Source organism: Sceloporus undulatus, chromosome 6 (genome assembly GCF_019175285.1).
Source record: "Sceloporus undulatus isolate JIND9_A2432 ecotype Alabama chromosome 6, SceUnd_v1.1, whole genome shotgun sequence".
In the NCBI taxonomy this organism is placed as follows: Eukaryota; Metazoa; Chordata; class Lepidosauria; order Squamata; family Phrynosomatidae; genus Sceloporus; species Sceloporus undulatus.
The window spans coordinates 42,126,216-42,140,199 of record NC_056527.1 but is presented as its reverse complement, the minus strand read 5'-3'; the positions used below and the strand labels follow the sequence as shown (position 1 = coordinate 42,140,199).

General features: G+C 41.4%; 1 protein-coding gene across 2 annotated transcripts in view; it reads right to left on the bottom strand.

Annotated features, from left to right (window-relative positions):
• Positions 1 to 13,984, bottom strand: part of SNX10 (sorting nexin 10) — a 53,182-nt gene that overhangs the window by 21,261 nt on the left and 17,937 nt on the right. The window contains exons 1-2 of one of the 2 annotated variants that reach the window (XM_042474862.1): positions 13,001 to 13,017; positions 537 to 778 (exon numbers count right to left, since the gene is read on the bottom strand). Coding sequence is in view for 1 of the 2 variants with exons in the window: in XM_042474861.1 (XP_042330795.1) it covers positions 13,001 to 13,024 (24 nt within the window). In the remaining variant the exon portion in view is untranslated. Of the gene's footprint in view, positions 1 to 536; positions 779 to 13,000; positions 13,050 to 13,984 lie in introns of those variants that run through there. The other variant, XM_042474861.1, reaches the window with a different exon arrangement.

Here is a 13,984-nt window from a genome sequence, read left to right as displayed (position 1 = left end):
TAAATTACTTTGAGATAGAAAACAAAAGGAGTGAGAAAGATAGAAATTTGGCCTAGACCTTAAATTAATCATTGCAGTCTCACTGCTTTAATTTGCATGAAACAGTTTCCTTCTGTCTAAAGAGGAAGTACAGCTGAGGTGAAGAAGTTTCAGTTCATGGTTGTTGATAGGATTAACATAACTAGAGACACTGGCATGACAAAAAAACATTTTAAAAATCAACACTTCTCTGTGCCCTTTAACACAATGAAACTTTAAAAGAAAGAATATATATATTTTGCCTTTCAAGTAACATTTCATTGGCTATTTACCCTAAAATCTACTAAAAAAGCTTCTTGCAAACTCAGCTTGCCTGGTAAATTCCATTATTACCAAGACATGGGAAAGCAATGTGTCCTCTATGGGCAGAGTGCAGAACACACCTTGTTTCCACCCAGAGCAAGGACACAGCACTCTTTCCAATAAGTCTCCTCATCTTGCTTGTCACCAGAGATAAAGGAATGTGCCACAGAACAGGAGAAACAGAGCCACTTTACCTATATAGAGTGAGCTTTTTCTTCTGTGCATTTTCTCTCCTAAGGAATTGGAATGTGGACAGCCATTGGTGCCATTAGGACAGGACTTTGGGGCAGCAGTCCAGGGACTCAAAACAAAATGATCTGTCAGGCTTGATAGATGGGCTTGACAAAAGAAAGGCCCCTTGTCCAGGAGGAAAGGCAAACAGCAGTGTCTCTCACTGACCGTCTGAACTTGTGAATTTGGGAATAAGCTGTTTTAGCTAAAGGAAGGTGCGGGATTCAATCTCAAAGTTTCCTAAACTGTCAGTCATACTTTCTTCCAAAACTGTAAGGGCGTGATCAGTTTGTACATTTACTTGCCCAGCCCGGGGAACATGGCAAAAAGGGATGGCAGTGACATTACCACAGCAGCCTTTGGGTATAATCAGTTCTAATACAGAAGTCTCCTTATCTTGCCACACTGAGAACTGAACTGAAGGGAGTTCCTACTTACATTTGCTTCAACATGACTAGATCTCTCCCTACAATTGACCACCCTCATGAAGCAGCTTTTCCAACTGAGCAGAAGAGCTCTACACACATTCAGCAGACTTCAGTTCCCAATTCAGACCTTCTTGCTCAAAACAGGGAGATCAGGAACTGAGGAGACAGGGCCTGGTTCAAATGTTTGTTCCTGAATCTTCGTTCGCGAAGTAAAGCCAGAGAGACATACATTAGGGGCAGGGGCAGTGTGAAGCGCCATCCCTCTAGCCCTCACATATGGGTGAATGGGGCTTCTGTCACATGTAAATAAAGCCCTTCTTTTGTGCTTTCAAGTAATTTCTGACTCTCACAATTTGTTTGAGGGGGGTTGCCCTTGCCTTCCTCTGAGGCTGAGAGAGTGTGACTTGCCCAGTAGATTTCCATGGCCAAGCAGGGAATCAAACCTATATCCTAGTCCAACTGGCTCTCTAATTAAGTTCTAGTACCATTTAAATAAAGGGTGGGAAACCTTCTGATGTGAGGGGGAACTGTACTGGCCCTTCTGCAAACCTTTCAGGACACTCTCCCTTCCCTGCTACAGCTAAAACTGGCTGGCAGCTGTAGGTTGAAAGAGGATGCCAGGATACACTCCTGAACAACAGAACTCTAGCAGACTGCAGAACAGTGTCTCACAGGGACATAAGCAATGGAAAGCTAGAGAATGCACAAGCTGGTGTGCTTCTGAAACTGTTTGACTAAGCCTGAATACAAGTTTTAGGAGTCATATGTGTTTTCCACATCTCTTTTTGTAATCCCAAGGTTAGAATTAGCATGTCTAAAGAACGTAGTAGTTGAAGCAATTGTGGTGTATTGGATTAATACTCTGGGAAACCAAGTATCAAATCCCTACTCAACCATGGAAATCTACTGGCTGACCTTGGGCAAAGTCATGGTCTCTCAACCTTACAGGAAGGCAATAGCAATCCTCTAAATAATTCCTGCCAGGAAAACTCTATGATAGGGTCACCATAAGTTAAAATCAAGTTGAAGGCATGTAACAACAAAGATTGTAACAAGTTAAATTTCTTTTGTTCATGGCCATACCTTTTCTATGATCATCCTTGTTTGCCATCCATAAATCCTACCTTTTGGCCTATAAATATATAACCCCATTGTTATTTGGCAAATCCTGTGGTGCGGTGTAAGGGACACCTTGCTTGTACATTTCACCCATGAGATGTTTTGTCTGTGATCCTGCCTAATATTTGGATTTATAATGGTAAAGGATAATTTTGGCACAGATAGAGGAATATAGAAAAGAGGGAGTGATAACACTGACATTACCACAGCAGCTATTGGGTCTACTCAGTTATTTATTATTTTTGGAGACCCTAATTTGTAGGGAAGTGGTACACATCACAGCCCCACTTACCAGGATGAGTAAGATGGCGCTTGTAACTGGTTATGCTGGTAGGGATGAGATACATTCAGAATACAGCAGAACCAAGTGGATGGTACCAGGCAAACAAACAAATGTGAAATAATAAGGTCTTTCAGTTTAAATTCATCAGTAACCATTGGTTTAAATGAAAGACTGAATTTCAATTGTGGGGGGGGGGGGGTTGTAAGAAGTAGTCACAAGGCTTTTTAGTGGTATTAAATACATCTGTTCTGCTAATCATCTCTTACTTTTGTTGTTGGCAGGCAGTGAGTGCTATTGTGTTTATTCCTTCTTATAAATCCAGAATGCATCAGAGTTTGGAAGAATGAATAAAACAGTATAATTAAAACAATGTTTAAATATAACTTTCCAAGTTTTGTAATTACTTGCCTGTATCACTGTTTTGAATACCCATCAAATGTGAAAGGCACTCCACTCAGATATGAGCTGACAATATTATAGACACAATCATGTGTTAAAAGTGGGAAATCTATTATGCCAGAGAACATAAAATGTGGAAAATACAGAAGGGATTTTTTTAATCCCTCCTTGGAATTTCCCCATTTTATTTTTAAAGAGAGTATTTCCCCCTTGTACCTGGTTGCATTTCTACTAGGTTGAGCAACTCTTTTGTTTCCAGTATTTACTCTCTCTTTCACTTTCACTTTTTCTTGTTATTTTGTTCTCTTGAGCTTGCTGGTATGTTCCTTGCATTCCATGCTACAACCTTATGCCCCACATCTATCATTGTGGTTTACCTTCTTTTCCCAATAAAAATTTGCAAGTAAACATGCAAAAGATTATTCTGCAAGTTGGAACAAATATTCTTGAAGGCCAGTTACTCTGTATCTTCCCCTCCAGTGTTTCCGGAATGTTATTACTGTACTCCTTTTCCACAGAGGAACACATCCGGAAAATGGGACTTGTGAATACACTCCAACCCCCACCACATGCTGCAAATTCCCACTATTGGTTTTAGAGTTTTAGCAATGCTGAGGTATTTGTGCAGAGACAGAAAAATGGTGGTTGCCACCTAAGCATGAAGGAGCTTCATCATCACTAAAAACTTTTCTCAACTTCAAGCAAAACAGTGTTTGACAACAACAACTCCAGTTGTGTGCACTGATTTTGCTATAAATATTTTTAGATAACAATACATCTATGGCTATATATATTAATAATTGTTAATCACAATCCATATGATTTAAATGAAATACGGTAGTATGCCTATGGGTCAGATCCAGATATTGTTGTACTTAAGAGTACTGTATTTAGAAAATTACAGGGGTGTAAATGAATCTCAATCAAGGGAGTGGACTGTGCAGCCCTCCAGATGTTTTTTGGCTGCAACTCCCAGCAGCCCTAGTCAGCACAGTCAATGGTGAGAAATGCTAGGAGCTGCAGTTCAACAACATCTGGAAAATAATTCAATACCACACCTAATCATAACTAAAGACCCATTGAAAACAATGTAAGTATGACTAAGTCTGGATCCAGACCATTGGAAATATTTTTTAAAAGAAACTGGAAAAATAATACAAGGAAGATTATTAGCTCTGCAATGATTAAGCATTAGAAAACCAGAAGAACAAAGGAAACAACAGATGATAACTGACTCATGTTCATGAGCCACAAAACATCCCAAGGGCAATTCAAGAAAGATATCAACAACAGCAGAAGAGAAGAAGCATTCATTTCAACAGTCTTCATTTCAAACTGATGCACTACTAGAAAGGGGGGGGGGGTTACACATACTTAAGCCTTCAAGCTGTCCACTGACCTATAGTGACCCCATGAATTTCATAGGGTTTTCTAATGCATGGCATACTCAGATTTGGCATTGGCTTTCTCAGAATTATAGCCTATATTACCTAGTATTCTGTGGCAGTCCCCACTCAACTACAAAATGGGCATAACACTCCTTAGTTTCCAAATTCAGATGGGATCTGGTACTTGAATCCATTTCTGTTGGCCTTAGGAATCCACTAGTTAGCTTGGATCAGTGATTCTCTTGCTACGGCAGTGATTCTCTTGCTATGGCTTGCTTAGAACACCTTGTAAGTTATGAAACAGGCAGGAGCAGAATGGAAGATTTCTGGATTGCAGCATGCATAATTGAGCACTACCCCCACTAGCTTTGAATAGCTTTCCTCAACCTGGATCTATACAGAGTTCCCATCTTCCCCAGCCATGATAGAAGGATTCAGTACAGAGGAAGCCTAGCAAGGTTGGAGAAAATAGAGGTTTCTTTAACCTCTGTGCCCCCATGTACAATCCTCCCAGCTAGCAATGACCCAAAGCCACCCTAAACAGCATGCAAATGCAGTAGGTTCTATCACCCCCACTCCACCCCTCCAGAGGTCCCCCAACACTCCCAAAATAGGGGAAAATTTCAGAATCAAATGCAAATGTTTAAAAAGGCTTCTGGAAGTAATATTGCATCCAGGATGCAACCCATGGTGGGAGAGGGGAAAAGAAAAGGCCTCTGCCTCTCACACATTTAGTCACTTTTGCTTAAACGTAAAGACGTAAAGGAACTTGGTGCTCACAATTCTCTATCGTCCTCTTGTTATTGTGATGTTGTGTGCCTTCAAGCCATTTCCAATTTATGGCAATCCTAGGGTGGAGTTATCATGGGGTTTTCTTGGCAAGATTTTATTCAGAGTGGGTTTCATGGCTGAGCTGGGAATTGAACCCTGCTCTCCAGAGTCATAGTCCAACACTCAAACCATTATGCCATGCTGGCTCCTCTTACCCAGCAACAGATTGGGACTAATTATTATTCCTGAAATGTATGGTTTTCTGGGCCAGAATACCAAGCTTAGCACCTTGTATTTATTACAGTTATACAGATTTACTTCACTTATTTATTTACTCTAAGGCAGCATACATGAGACTACTACTTCACTTGACCTTCACAATAAGCCTGCATGGTAGTTTGGGTGTGGTGATTGTGACTGGCCCAAACCACAGACTAGAGATTTGGAGTTTCCCCAGGCTTAAGTCTAAACTCCAGCCTCCACACCACACTGGCTTTTTTGCTTTCAATATGAGGTAAGAGTGAGTGACCAATAAATGATTTTCTGGCTTTAGCAACAATGCAGATTAGAAATCAACTCCTGCCTGTCTGGACCTCTGCATCTCACTTTCCCATATCTCTTGATCAGGTGCTGTCAGTGCCATCTGCAATGTCAGGGAGAACTTGTTGAAGCCAAATAAAGAATTCTGGCACCAGACACCCTGGAAAATGTGATCTACTCAAAGTGTCTGAACCCATTATATAGGCATAGAAGTCCAGGAAACCTGTATTTCCCAGGATCTTTAAGATGTGATCTTTAAGTGCTCCCATAATAAGGCTTTTTCTACATTGCTACTGCCAGATCAGGGGACAGTACAGGGAAGTCAGTGGGCTCAATCTGGCCTTGAAATAAACAGAGTTATTTTATTTTATTTACTTTTGGGAAACAGACTCATTTTTCTTGCCAAATTCCAAATCAAGCTAGGGGATGTTGCTCCTTGTTAAATAGCACAACAGGTTTGTGTAGAACCCTTAGCCTACAGGTTATGGGGTATTAGAGAGTTCTTTAGGGCAGGGTTGAAGAATGGGAAAAAAAATCTGGGTAGCATGTCACTCAAAGGACACCATGAAGTTATAGCAGAAAACTACTACTTTTGGCCATGGAAAGTTTTGAAATATGTAACTTAAGAATTTTAACAGGCTTCTTCCCCAGACCACAATGGCTGCAGAAGAAGATTTTTCCAACACTGATTCTATGCCAGTTATTTCCTACAAACTCGCAATAATAAGACGTGGAATAAAAGAAGACTTGTCTTAAGAGGTAGCACTGAATTTAACTCCAGCCTTCCTGATCACACTTAATTTTTAGAGTCTTCTGATTCTTCCCCCATTCCCTACTTCTTTAACTTACCTAACCTAGTGTAGAATTATGGAGAATTCAAATTCTAGCACAATTATATATGGCCCTATTTAACAGGCCCTGTTAAAACATAGCCCAACTGTATTTTTATTTTAAAAGGTGATTCACTCACAGCTCTACTATATGCTATATATGTTCCCTGTGTTAGCCCCTCAAGGTGCTGCAAAGCTTCAAGGTATCTTTCCACATACAATTATAACCACATTATTTGCCATTTGTACTATGTGATTTAGGTTCTGTCTCACTGAATATAAATGTTGATTTGATCTGGGCTCATTAAAAGACAGATGTTTAGATATTTTATTTGTAAGTTTGCCATTTTGCATAAATTTTGCATGAGTGAGCTACAAATTCTTTTTAATGTCAACATGACTTGCTTCCAATACCTTTTTACTGGGACGATCCATCAACTCGTAGTCTATTATGATGCATATCCAAATACTGAATTTTTAACAAAGAGAATTCATATTCTCTCCATGTGATTTTGCTTGCATAATAAATCTATTTAAACAAGAGAAACTGTACATCTCGCAATAAACAGAAGAACCAGAGCTCAGTAGAATTACACAATTCAGCCCCTGGCATCTCCAAGTAAGATGATATCAAACAACCAGGCTAGGAAAGACCTCTACATAAGAAGCCAGAGACCTGTTGCTAATCAGAATAAACAATGCTGGACGAGAGTGAGTACTGGACTGACACAGGAGACAGAAGGCTGTGTGTAGCCATGATTGTGTAAAAGGGCAGAATATGGGGTTTAGTGCAGAATCTGACTCAAAGAATCTCGGAGTCATTAAAAATGAAAGAGCACAGAAAACACTCAAGTTAATAAACATAGTGCAGGTGAGTAAGTGGATACCTTCAAATCACCTGTCAACTTATGGCAACTCCATGAATTCCATAATGTTTTCTTAGGTAAGAAATACTCAAGAATGGTTTGTCATTATCCTCCTCTGAATTATAGCCTATACCACCTAGTATTTGTTGATGGGCTCCCATCCAGGTACTGACCAGATCTTCTGAAACCCTGTTTAGCTTCTGAGACAAGCTCTTGGGGATATTTAGGCAGCTAGTTATGCATAAATACATGTGCACAACACATAGATAGGAGTGTAGGCCTAAATCCAACCAGGGATGATCCATTAAATCCATGGGAACTTGAAAAGCTAATGTTTATGTAAGTTCTTCTGATTCAATGTGTCTGCTCTAGTTGGGACTAACAACCCAGTATCAGCTGTACCTTCAACTGAAAGTAATCTCTTTTGGGTAAAATTCAAAGACATAGCCATGTTAGTCTAGAAATTCAGTATGCAAAGGGATCTTGTAGCACCTTTGAGACTGAAAGAGAGGAGCTGGTAGCATGAGCTTTTGTAGACTTGAGCCTACTTCCTATCTCAATTCTGATGCACATTCAAATGTTTCCTTCTGATTCATGAGGTTCACAAAGCACAAAATATCCTCTCCTTATCTTGGGGTACAAAACTGTAGGCAAGTGTGGCCCTTGGGCATCATGTGGCCCCAACACATTTTGTACCCCAAAAATACAAGGGAAAAAGGATTGGAAATTTACTCTCCAATTGCCACTCCTGAAGAAGCAGAAAATTTACTGGATGCTTCCTCCAAAAACCTTCCAACTAACAATCCTACAAGTCACAATCAGAAGTGACTTGTGTGAAGTTGCTCCTTGGGGTGAAAATTTGCCCCCAAAATTAAGGAGATGTTGTTTTAAACAAAGACACTATATCTGTCAGATGGAAATGTGTATGAACAATAATAGCATATATTAAATCAGGGGTAGGCAACCTTTTTGAGCTGGGGGCCGGGTTGCTGTCCCTCAGACAACTGGGGGGCCGAAGCCAAAAAATAAATAACTAAATAATTTTTAAAAAATTTAAATAAATAAATAAACCGGGACAAATGTAGGACAACATTTTCAAATGGTGGACACTTTTTTAAAAAAAGTTGAAGACACGCAAAAAAATTGCTGATTTTTTTAAAAAATGTTAATATAAATGCATGTTTCTGAAGTGTCTATAGACAATTGCCCCCCTTGCCCCTGCGCACGAGAGGCCAAAGGCCCCGGCGGCAATCAGCGGCAGGACCAGGCTGGGGCCGGTCCCAAGGCCTCGCCGGGCCGCATCCGGCCCACGGGCCGCAGGTTGCCTACCCCTGTATTAAATGGTCTCTTCAACTACATATTTTCCCAGTTGGAAAAAGAGTTTTTTCTTTACTATTAATATTTGGCATTCATAAGCCCGGTACAAATGGGCCTTTCCAATGCCCTCATTACATGCTAAGGTTCCCTGGGGGGGGGGCGCCCACATGCCCCGCAACCTTTGCATGTGATGAGGGCGTAACAATGGTGGTGCCCTGTATACATGGCACTGCCATTGTTACATAAGCATCACACGGTGTCTGCACGGCGCTTACATAACGAGTGCACCAATTGCGCACTTGTTACACTGCCGCTACAGCTTGAGAAGAACCCGTTTTTTTGCGGGGAGTTTTCCTGCCAGCGGCAAGTTGCATGGTTTGTCGGTTGAGGCTTCCCTCTGGCGGAAAAACAGGCGCCGGGAGGTCACCCTTTTGGGGTGGTCTGTACCGTGCCATAGTTCATTTTGATTGGTCAAAACCCCTTACATACATTAGAACAGTACTGTACTACAAAACTGGCAACCATTATCTTCTTATTACAGGGTTTAAAAGCTAGAAACAGAGTTAGCAACCTACAGGATATATCTATGTGACTTGATTTTTTTTTCTTTCTCAATACATTTAGGGCCCTCCATTCTGGTAATCAAGGGTTCCTGTCTCAGCCCAGGATTTCCTCTGCCCCATCCCGGATTCGCCCCTTTTCACTTGCTGCCCCTCACTCCTGGAACCTTCTTCCTCCACAAGCAAGAGCCATCACTTCTTTAACCAGCTTCAAAACGGAGTTGAAAACCATCCTGTTCAGAGAAGCCTTCCCAGGCATTGCATAATTGTCGCTTACTATCTGATGTTCTTTTGTTGCCTGTTTATCGATCCATTTCCTGTATTGCTATGTATTGTATATATATTATCCTACTTGAAAGTATGTATTTTCCCTGGAAGATTAACCATCCATTATGAAGCCAAGCCCTCCCTCCAGTCCATCTGCCTTGGTCCAGGCCTCGGAGGTAGAGAGGAACTGCTGGACCTCTTACCCTTTCCCGCCACCACTCCCTTCTTCTTTTGTGTCATGTCTTTTTAGATTGTAAGCCTGAGGGCAGGGAACCGTCTAACTAAAAAGATTGCATGTACAGCACTGTGTAAATTTACAGCGCTTCATAAATAAAGGTTAATAATAATAATAATAATAATAATAAGTAGCCATATTTTTCTCCATATTTTTTTTTAATAGTGCACAATTTCCTTCAGGAAGGAAGTAGAGCTTAGAATGTTTTCATACAAATGTCATGTATGCTGTTCATTCATCCTTCAAATATTGTGAATTTTTTCCCCTGAATTACAGTTGAATACAGAATGATGTGCTAATACCAGTTAGAAGAAAGTGATCCAGTGCAACTGTGCAGCTCTAAGTGAGTACAGAGATCAGTTAGTGAGTCAAGGGTGGTATATTCTCCATCAGAAATCTTTGGACTGCCTCTCAGCAATATGCAGAACAACGTTCTGCAATACAGTATAACTGCATCTTTTACCTCCCGTTCACTTAATTGTAAAGGTTTGGTCTGCAAAGGTCAATGCTATAGCACATGTTTTCAGAGGTCCCCAGTCTAATCCCTCCAATTTCCAGTTTCTAACCCAAGTGCTTCCCCCCGTCCTCCTCTTCTTTTTGAGACAACCCTCTACAATGAACAAATTAAAAATTTTCATTCATCACACCACACGAATAATGAATATTGTTAACCAGCTGTATTTGCTAACCTTTCTTGGTGAAATGTGGCACTGTGTTAGTATGTAGCTAATAAAATTTAACCAGTTGTTTCCAAGGTCTGAGAGTGAGTGCCATTAACTAACAAATTAACTTGTTAAACCTTCTTGGGGAAAGGGTGTTAACTATGGCCCGATCCAGACGGACCTTTGAGGCAACCTCATGTGCTAGGGTTGCCTGGTTGGCAGAGCGCCCACACAGCGAGCAACCCTCGGACATGACGAGGGTGGCACAGCTGCAGTGCACCCACCAGATGCAGTGCGTAATTATGACGTCGCAGATGCGCCGCCTCCAAGTGGGGCGGGGCGGCTGCGATGTCCCCACAACGTCACTGGTGCTTTGGGGTGGCAGAAGTGCATCGCAAAAAGGAGCCGCTTCCGCACGCTCCTTTTTTGCTCCGCAGCAGCGCTGCACAATTTGGTTGCTGCAGCGCTCCTGCGGAGCAAAGAGAGGCATCAGGGACGTGCTTCTTTCTGGCGGTCTGTACCCTGCCTATATAACATTTCTAAGTTCTGGAAAGCAGCAGATCAGCTTCAACAAGAGGCATTCTGTATATTGCTGTGCACAGGTTGCCAATCTGAATACCATATATACTCGACTATAGGTTGACATCGTATATAAGTCAAGGGCAGGTATGGGGGCCAAAATTAGGGATTTTGATATGACCTGTGGATAAGTCAAGGGTATCCCTTCTTCCCGTTCCACAACATGGCTGTCCCCTTGCGCAACCGGACTGAGGCAGGCTGGAAGAAGGGAGGAGGAAGCAAACGTTTGCCTCTCAAGCCTTTCCTCAGCCCAGTTGTTTCTTCAGAGGACACCCAGAGGGCAGCTGGGCTGAGGAAGGAGGAGGAAGCAAATGTTTGCCTCTTAAGCCTTTGCTCGGCCCAACTGTGTCTTTGGGAGACAGCCAGGCTGCAGAAGACGCTTGAGGGGCAAGCCTATACTGTATAGCTCTGTATTTAAGTTGACTCAGGTGTTTGGGGTCACTTTTGGGGCATAAATGTCTTGACTAACAGTCGCGTATATACAGTAAATTCTTTGCAGACACTTTTAACCAAGTGCTTAGTTAAACAGGGTGGCGAGGCAAGCACAGCTCAGCTTAGTATTCCCTTACTTAGAAGTCAAAAATGTGAAGCATCAGGTTGGAAGGTGCAGATCATTCAAAACAAAGTGTGGAGAGGTTACTTTGAGGGATAACAAATCCCAGTATTTCCTAGCTAGCATGGCAGCATGAAAAGAGACAATTGAAGGATTAGAATCACAGGGCCCATACAGACAGGCCAAAATAAAGCTGCTTCGGGACTCTTAGGACGCATGCATCATTTAAACAGCATAGTTCCAAAGTGACCCGAAGCAGCTTTATTTTGGCCTGTCTGTATGGGGCCACAGTTCATACAGAGCAAATGTGTACTCATTATTTCTCTCAAGCATGGTCCAATATTTAAAAGAATCACATGGAACTATCACTGGCCTCCGTACCCAGCATTGTGAGACAACTACCAGGACAACAGCAGGACCACTGTTGATACCCATCAAGGCCTTAAATTTAAATCATCCTCACACTCCAAACTGTACCATGTATCAGGCTTATAAACCATCTTAATTTTCTGTAAAGTCCCGGAGTGATGCTGGTGCAGGGGCAATGCGAGAAATTAAAATGGTGGTTAGACAAAGCTATCAAGCACTGTCACATACCAGTGGCATCTGGTGGCTTCCATGTCAGTGCATTGATATATCCACTCCAGGCTTTGAACTAGATTTTAAAAGAACCCAATTCCTAAACCTTGGAAAAGCTCCTTTAAAGCCTGGGATGGGTTCAATACCCCAACAACATGAGAGCCAAAGGCCAACACAGCTTCATTTCCTGCCACTAGGGCCCACAAAAAAAGAAAAGAGGGTAACCATCAGAGGCTATTTTGCTCAAGACTCTTCAGTCCTGGCATCAGCCCTACATGAAAGTGTGCTAACAATTTAACTTAAATCACTTTAACACATTTTAATGTTTAAAAGAAGTGGACAGAATATGCTTGCTTTCAGCTACTAAAGCAGGCAATGTATGGCCTTCCATACAGGGACGTAGCCGGGGGGGGGGGTTCTTGGGGTCCGGACCCCCCCTTCCGTTAGATAAAATGAATGGTGTGTGCTGCCGCGCCGTCGCACCCAAGCCCCATTATAATGGTGGCACTTAGTCTGGAACCCCCCCCCTTCCCAAAATCCTGGCTGTTCCATATATTGTTCAACCACAGCTCTCAGCTTCTCTAAACAGCATAGGTAATGATGTAAAATGCTGAGAGTTCTAATCCAACAATATCTAGACTGGAAGGTTACACTTTGCCCATCAGTACATATTGGGGGAATTCCCTTATGTGATAACCCCAATTGCAAAAACACTTCATTTTCCACCTCTTTCACAAACACTCAGCATTACAACATAAATGTTAGGGAAACTTATTTTTGTCACTTCATCCTTGCAAGAGTTATGCAGTCTTTTTCAAGTTCTAAAATGCTACTAGGTGTATCAGTACAGAGCTTTTAAACTGCACAGATCACCTAGCCCATTAGTTATATATAGTTCTATGCAATCTGACAACGGAGGAGCAGCTGACTCAATACAAAACAAAACAATGTTTATTAAAAACTTTTGCTTTCCATAATGTGAAACCTTCTTCCTGATTTGTTACAAAAACATAGCATTTCCAAATTTTGAAGAGATATATTTTAATCTTACCTGTTCTTCTTGCTTTGGTGCCATCTTTCAAACTGTATGTGAAGCCAATCTAAAAACATAAAAGCAGTTAAAACCAAATAAATATAATTGAAAGAATGTGGATTTTATCTAAAGGTGAGCAGAGCCTGAGGCACCAGTTCAACAAGTTCTGGAGGCCCACATAATTCCAGCCCCTGGTTTAGGAAGTCTCTGTATTGAGAATTAGAAAATTATTGTTGCATCAATCAATAGATCCTTCTGACTGATGAAGATTTAAAATTAATTCAGAGGTGGGGGGGGTACAATACATATTGTTGAAAGATGGTGTACATATGATCTTCAGGAGTATGATTACTACAATTTTTTGAAAAGGGAATTTCTATCAGCTTAAACACACAATGCACAGTCATATGCCTTGCAGAATACAGAAACCTGGGAATTTCCCATTAAACACTTGACTGAGCCTTGAATTGAAGGAATCAAGAGGACTTTCATGGCAACCTAGATACAGATAAATGCAGTTCATCAAACCTACTGTGGGTCTTTGCTTCCTTGACATATAGTTCTGAAATGACAAGTCATGCCATGAAAAATGACTTGTTCCCTTAGCTACAGATGGCATGAGCAACTCATTGTGGAGGTCACATGTAACATTAAGCAGCAGAGATATATTTATTGGAGTAGTAGCTGGGCAGGGCAAAGGCCTGTACTATATCATCCTGCCATTGCAAAAGGACAGTAATACACCCTGACATCAAATAATAACAGGCATCTATCAAACAACAGGAAAAAAAACTCAGATATTTTTAGTATTTCTATGAATGAACCCCTACTCAGGTTTCATTATGTTAACATGCTGTTAAGAAACATCTTTGCTATTGCAACCTCATATGTGGAAATCTGGAAATTTCCAAGCCCATTCTTGAATTCTGTAATAAAAACCTAAATTTGTCCCACAATGGCCAAGAGGAACCCAGCCCAGAACATCAGTCTAATCCAACAACA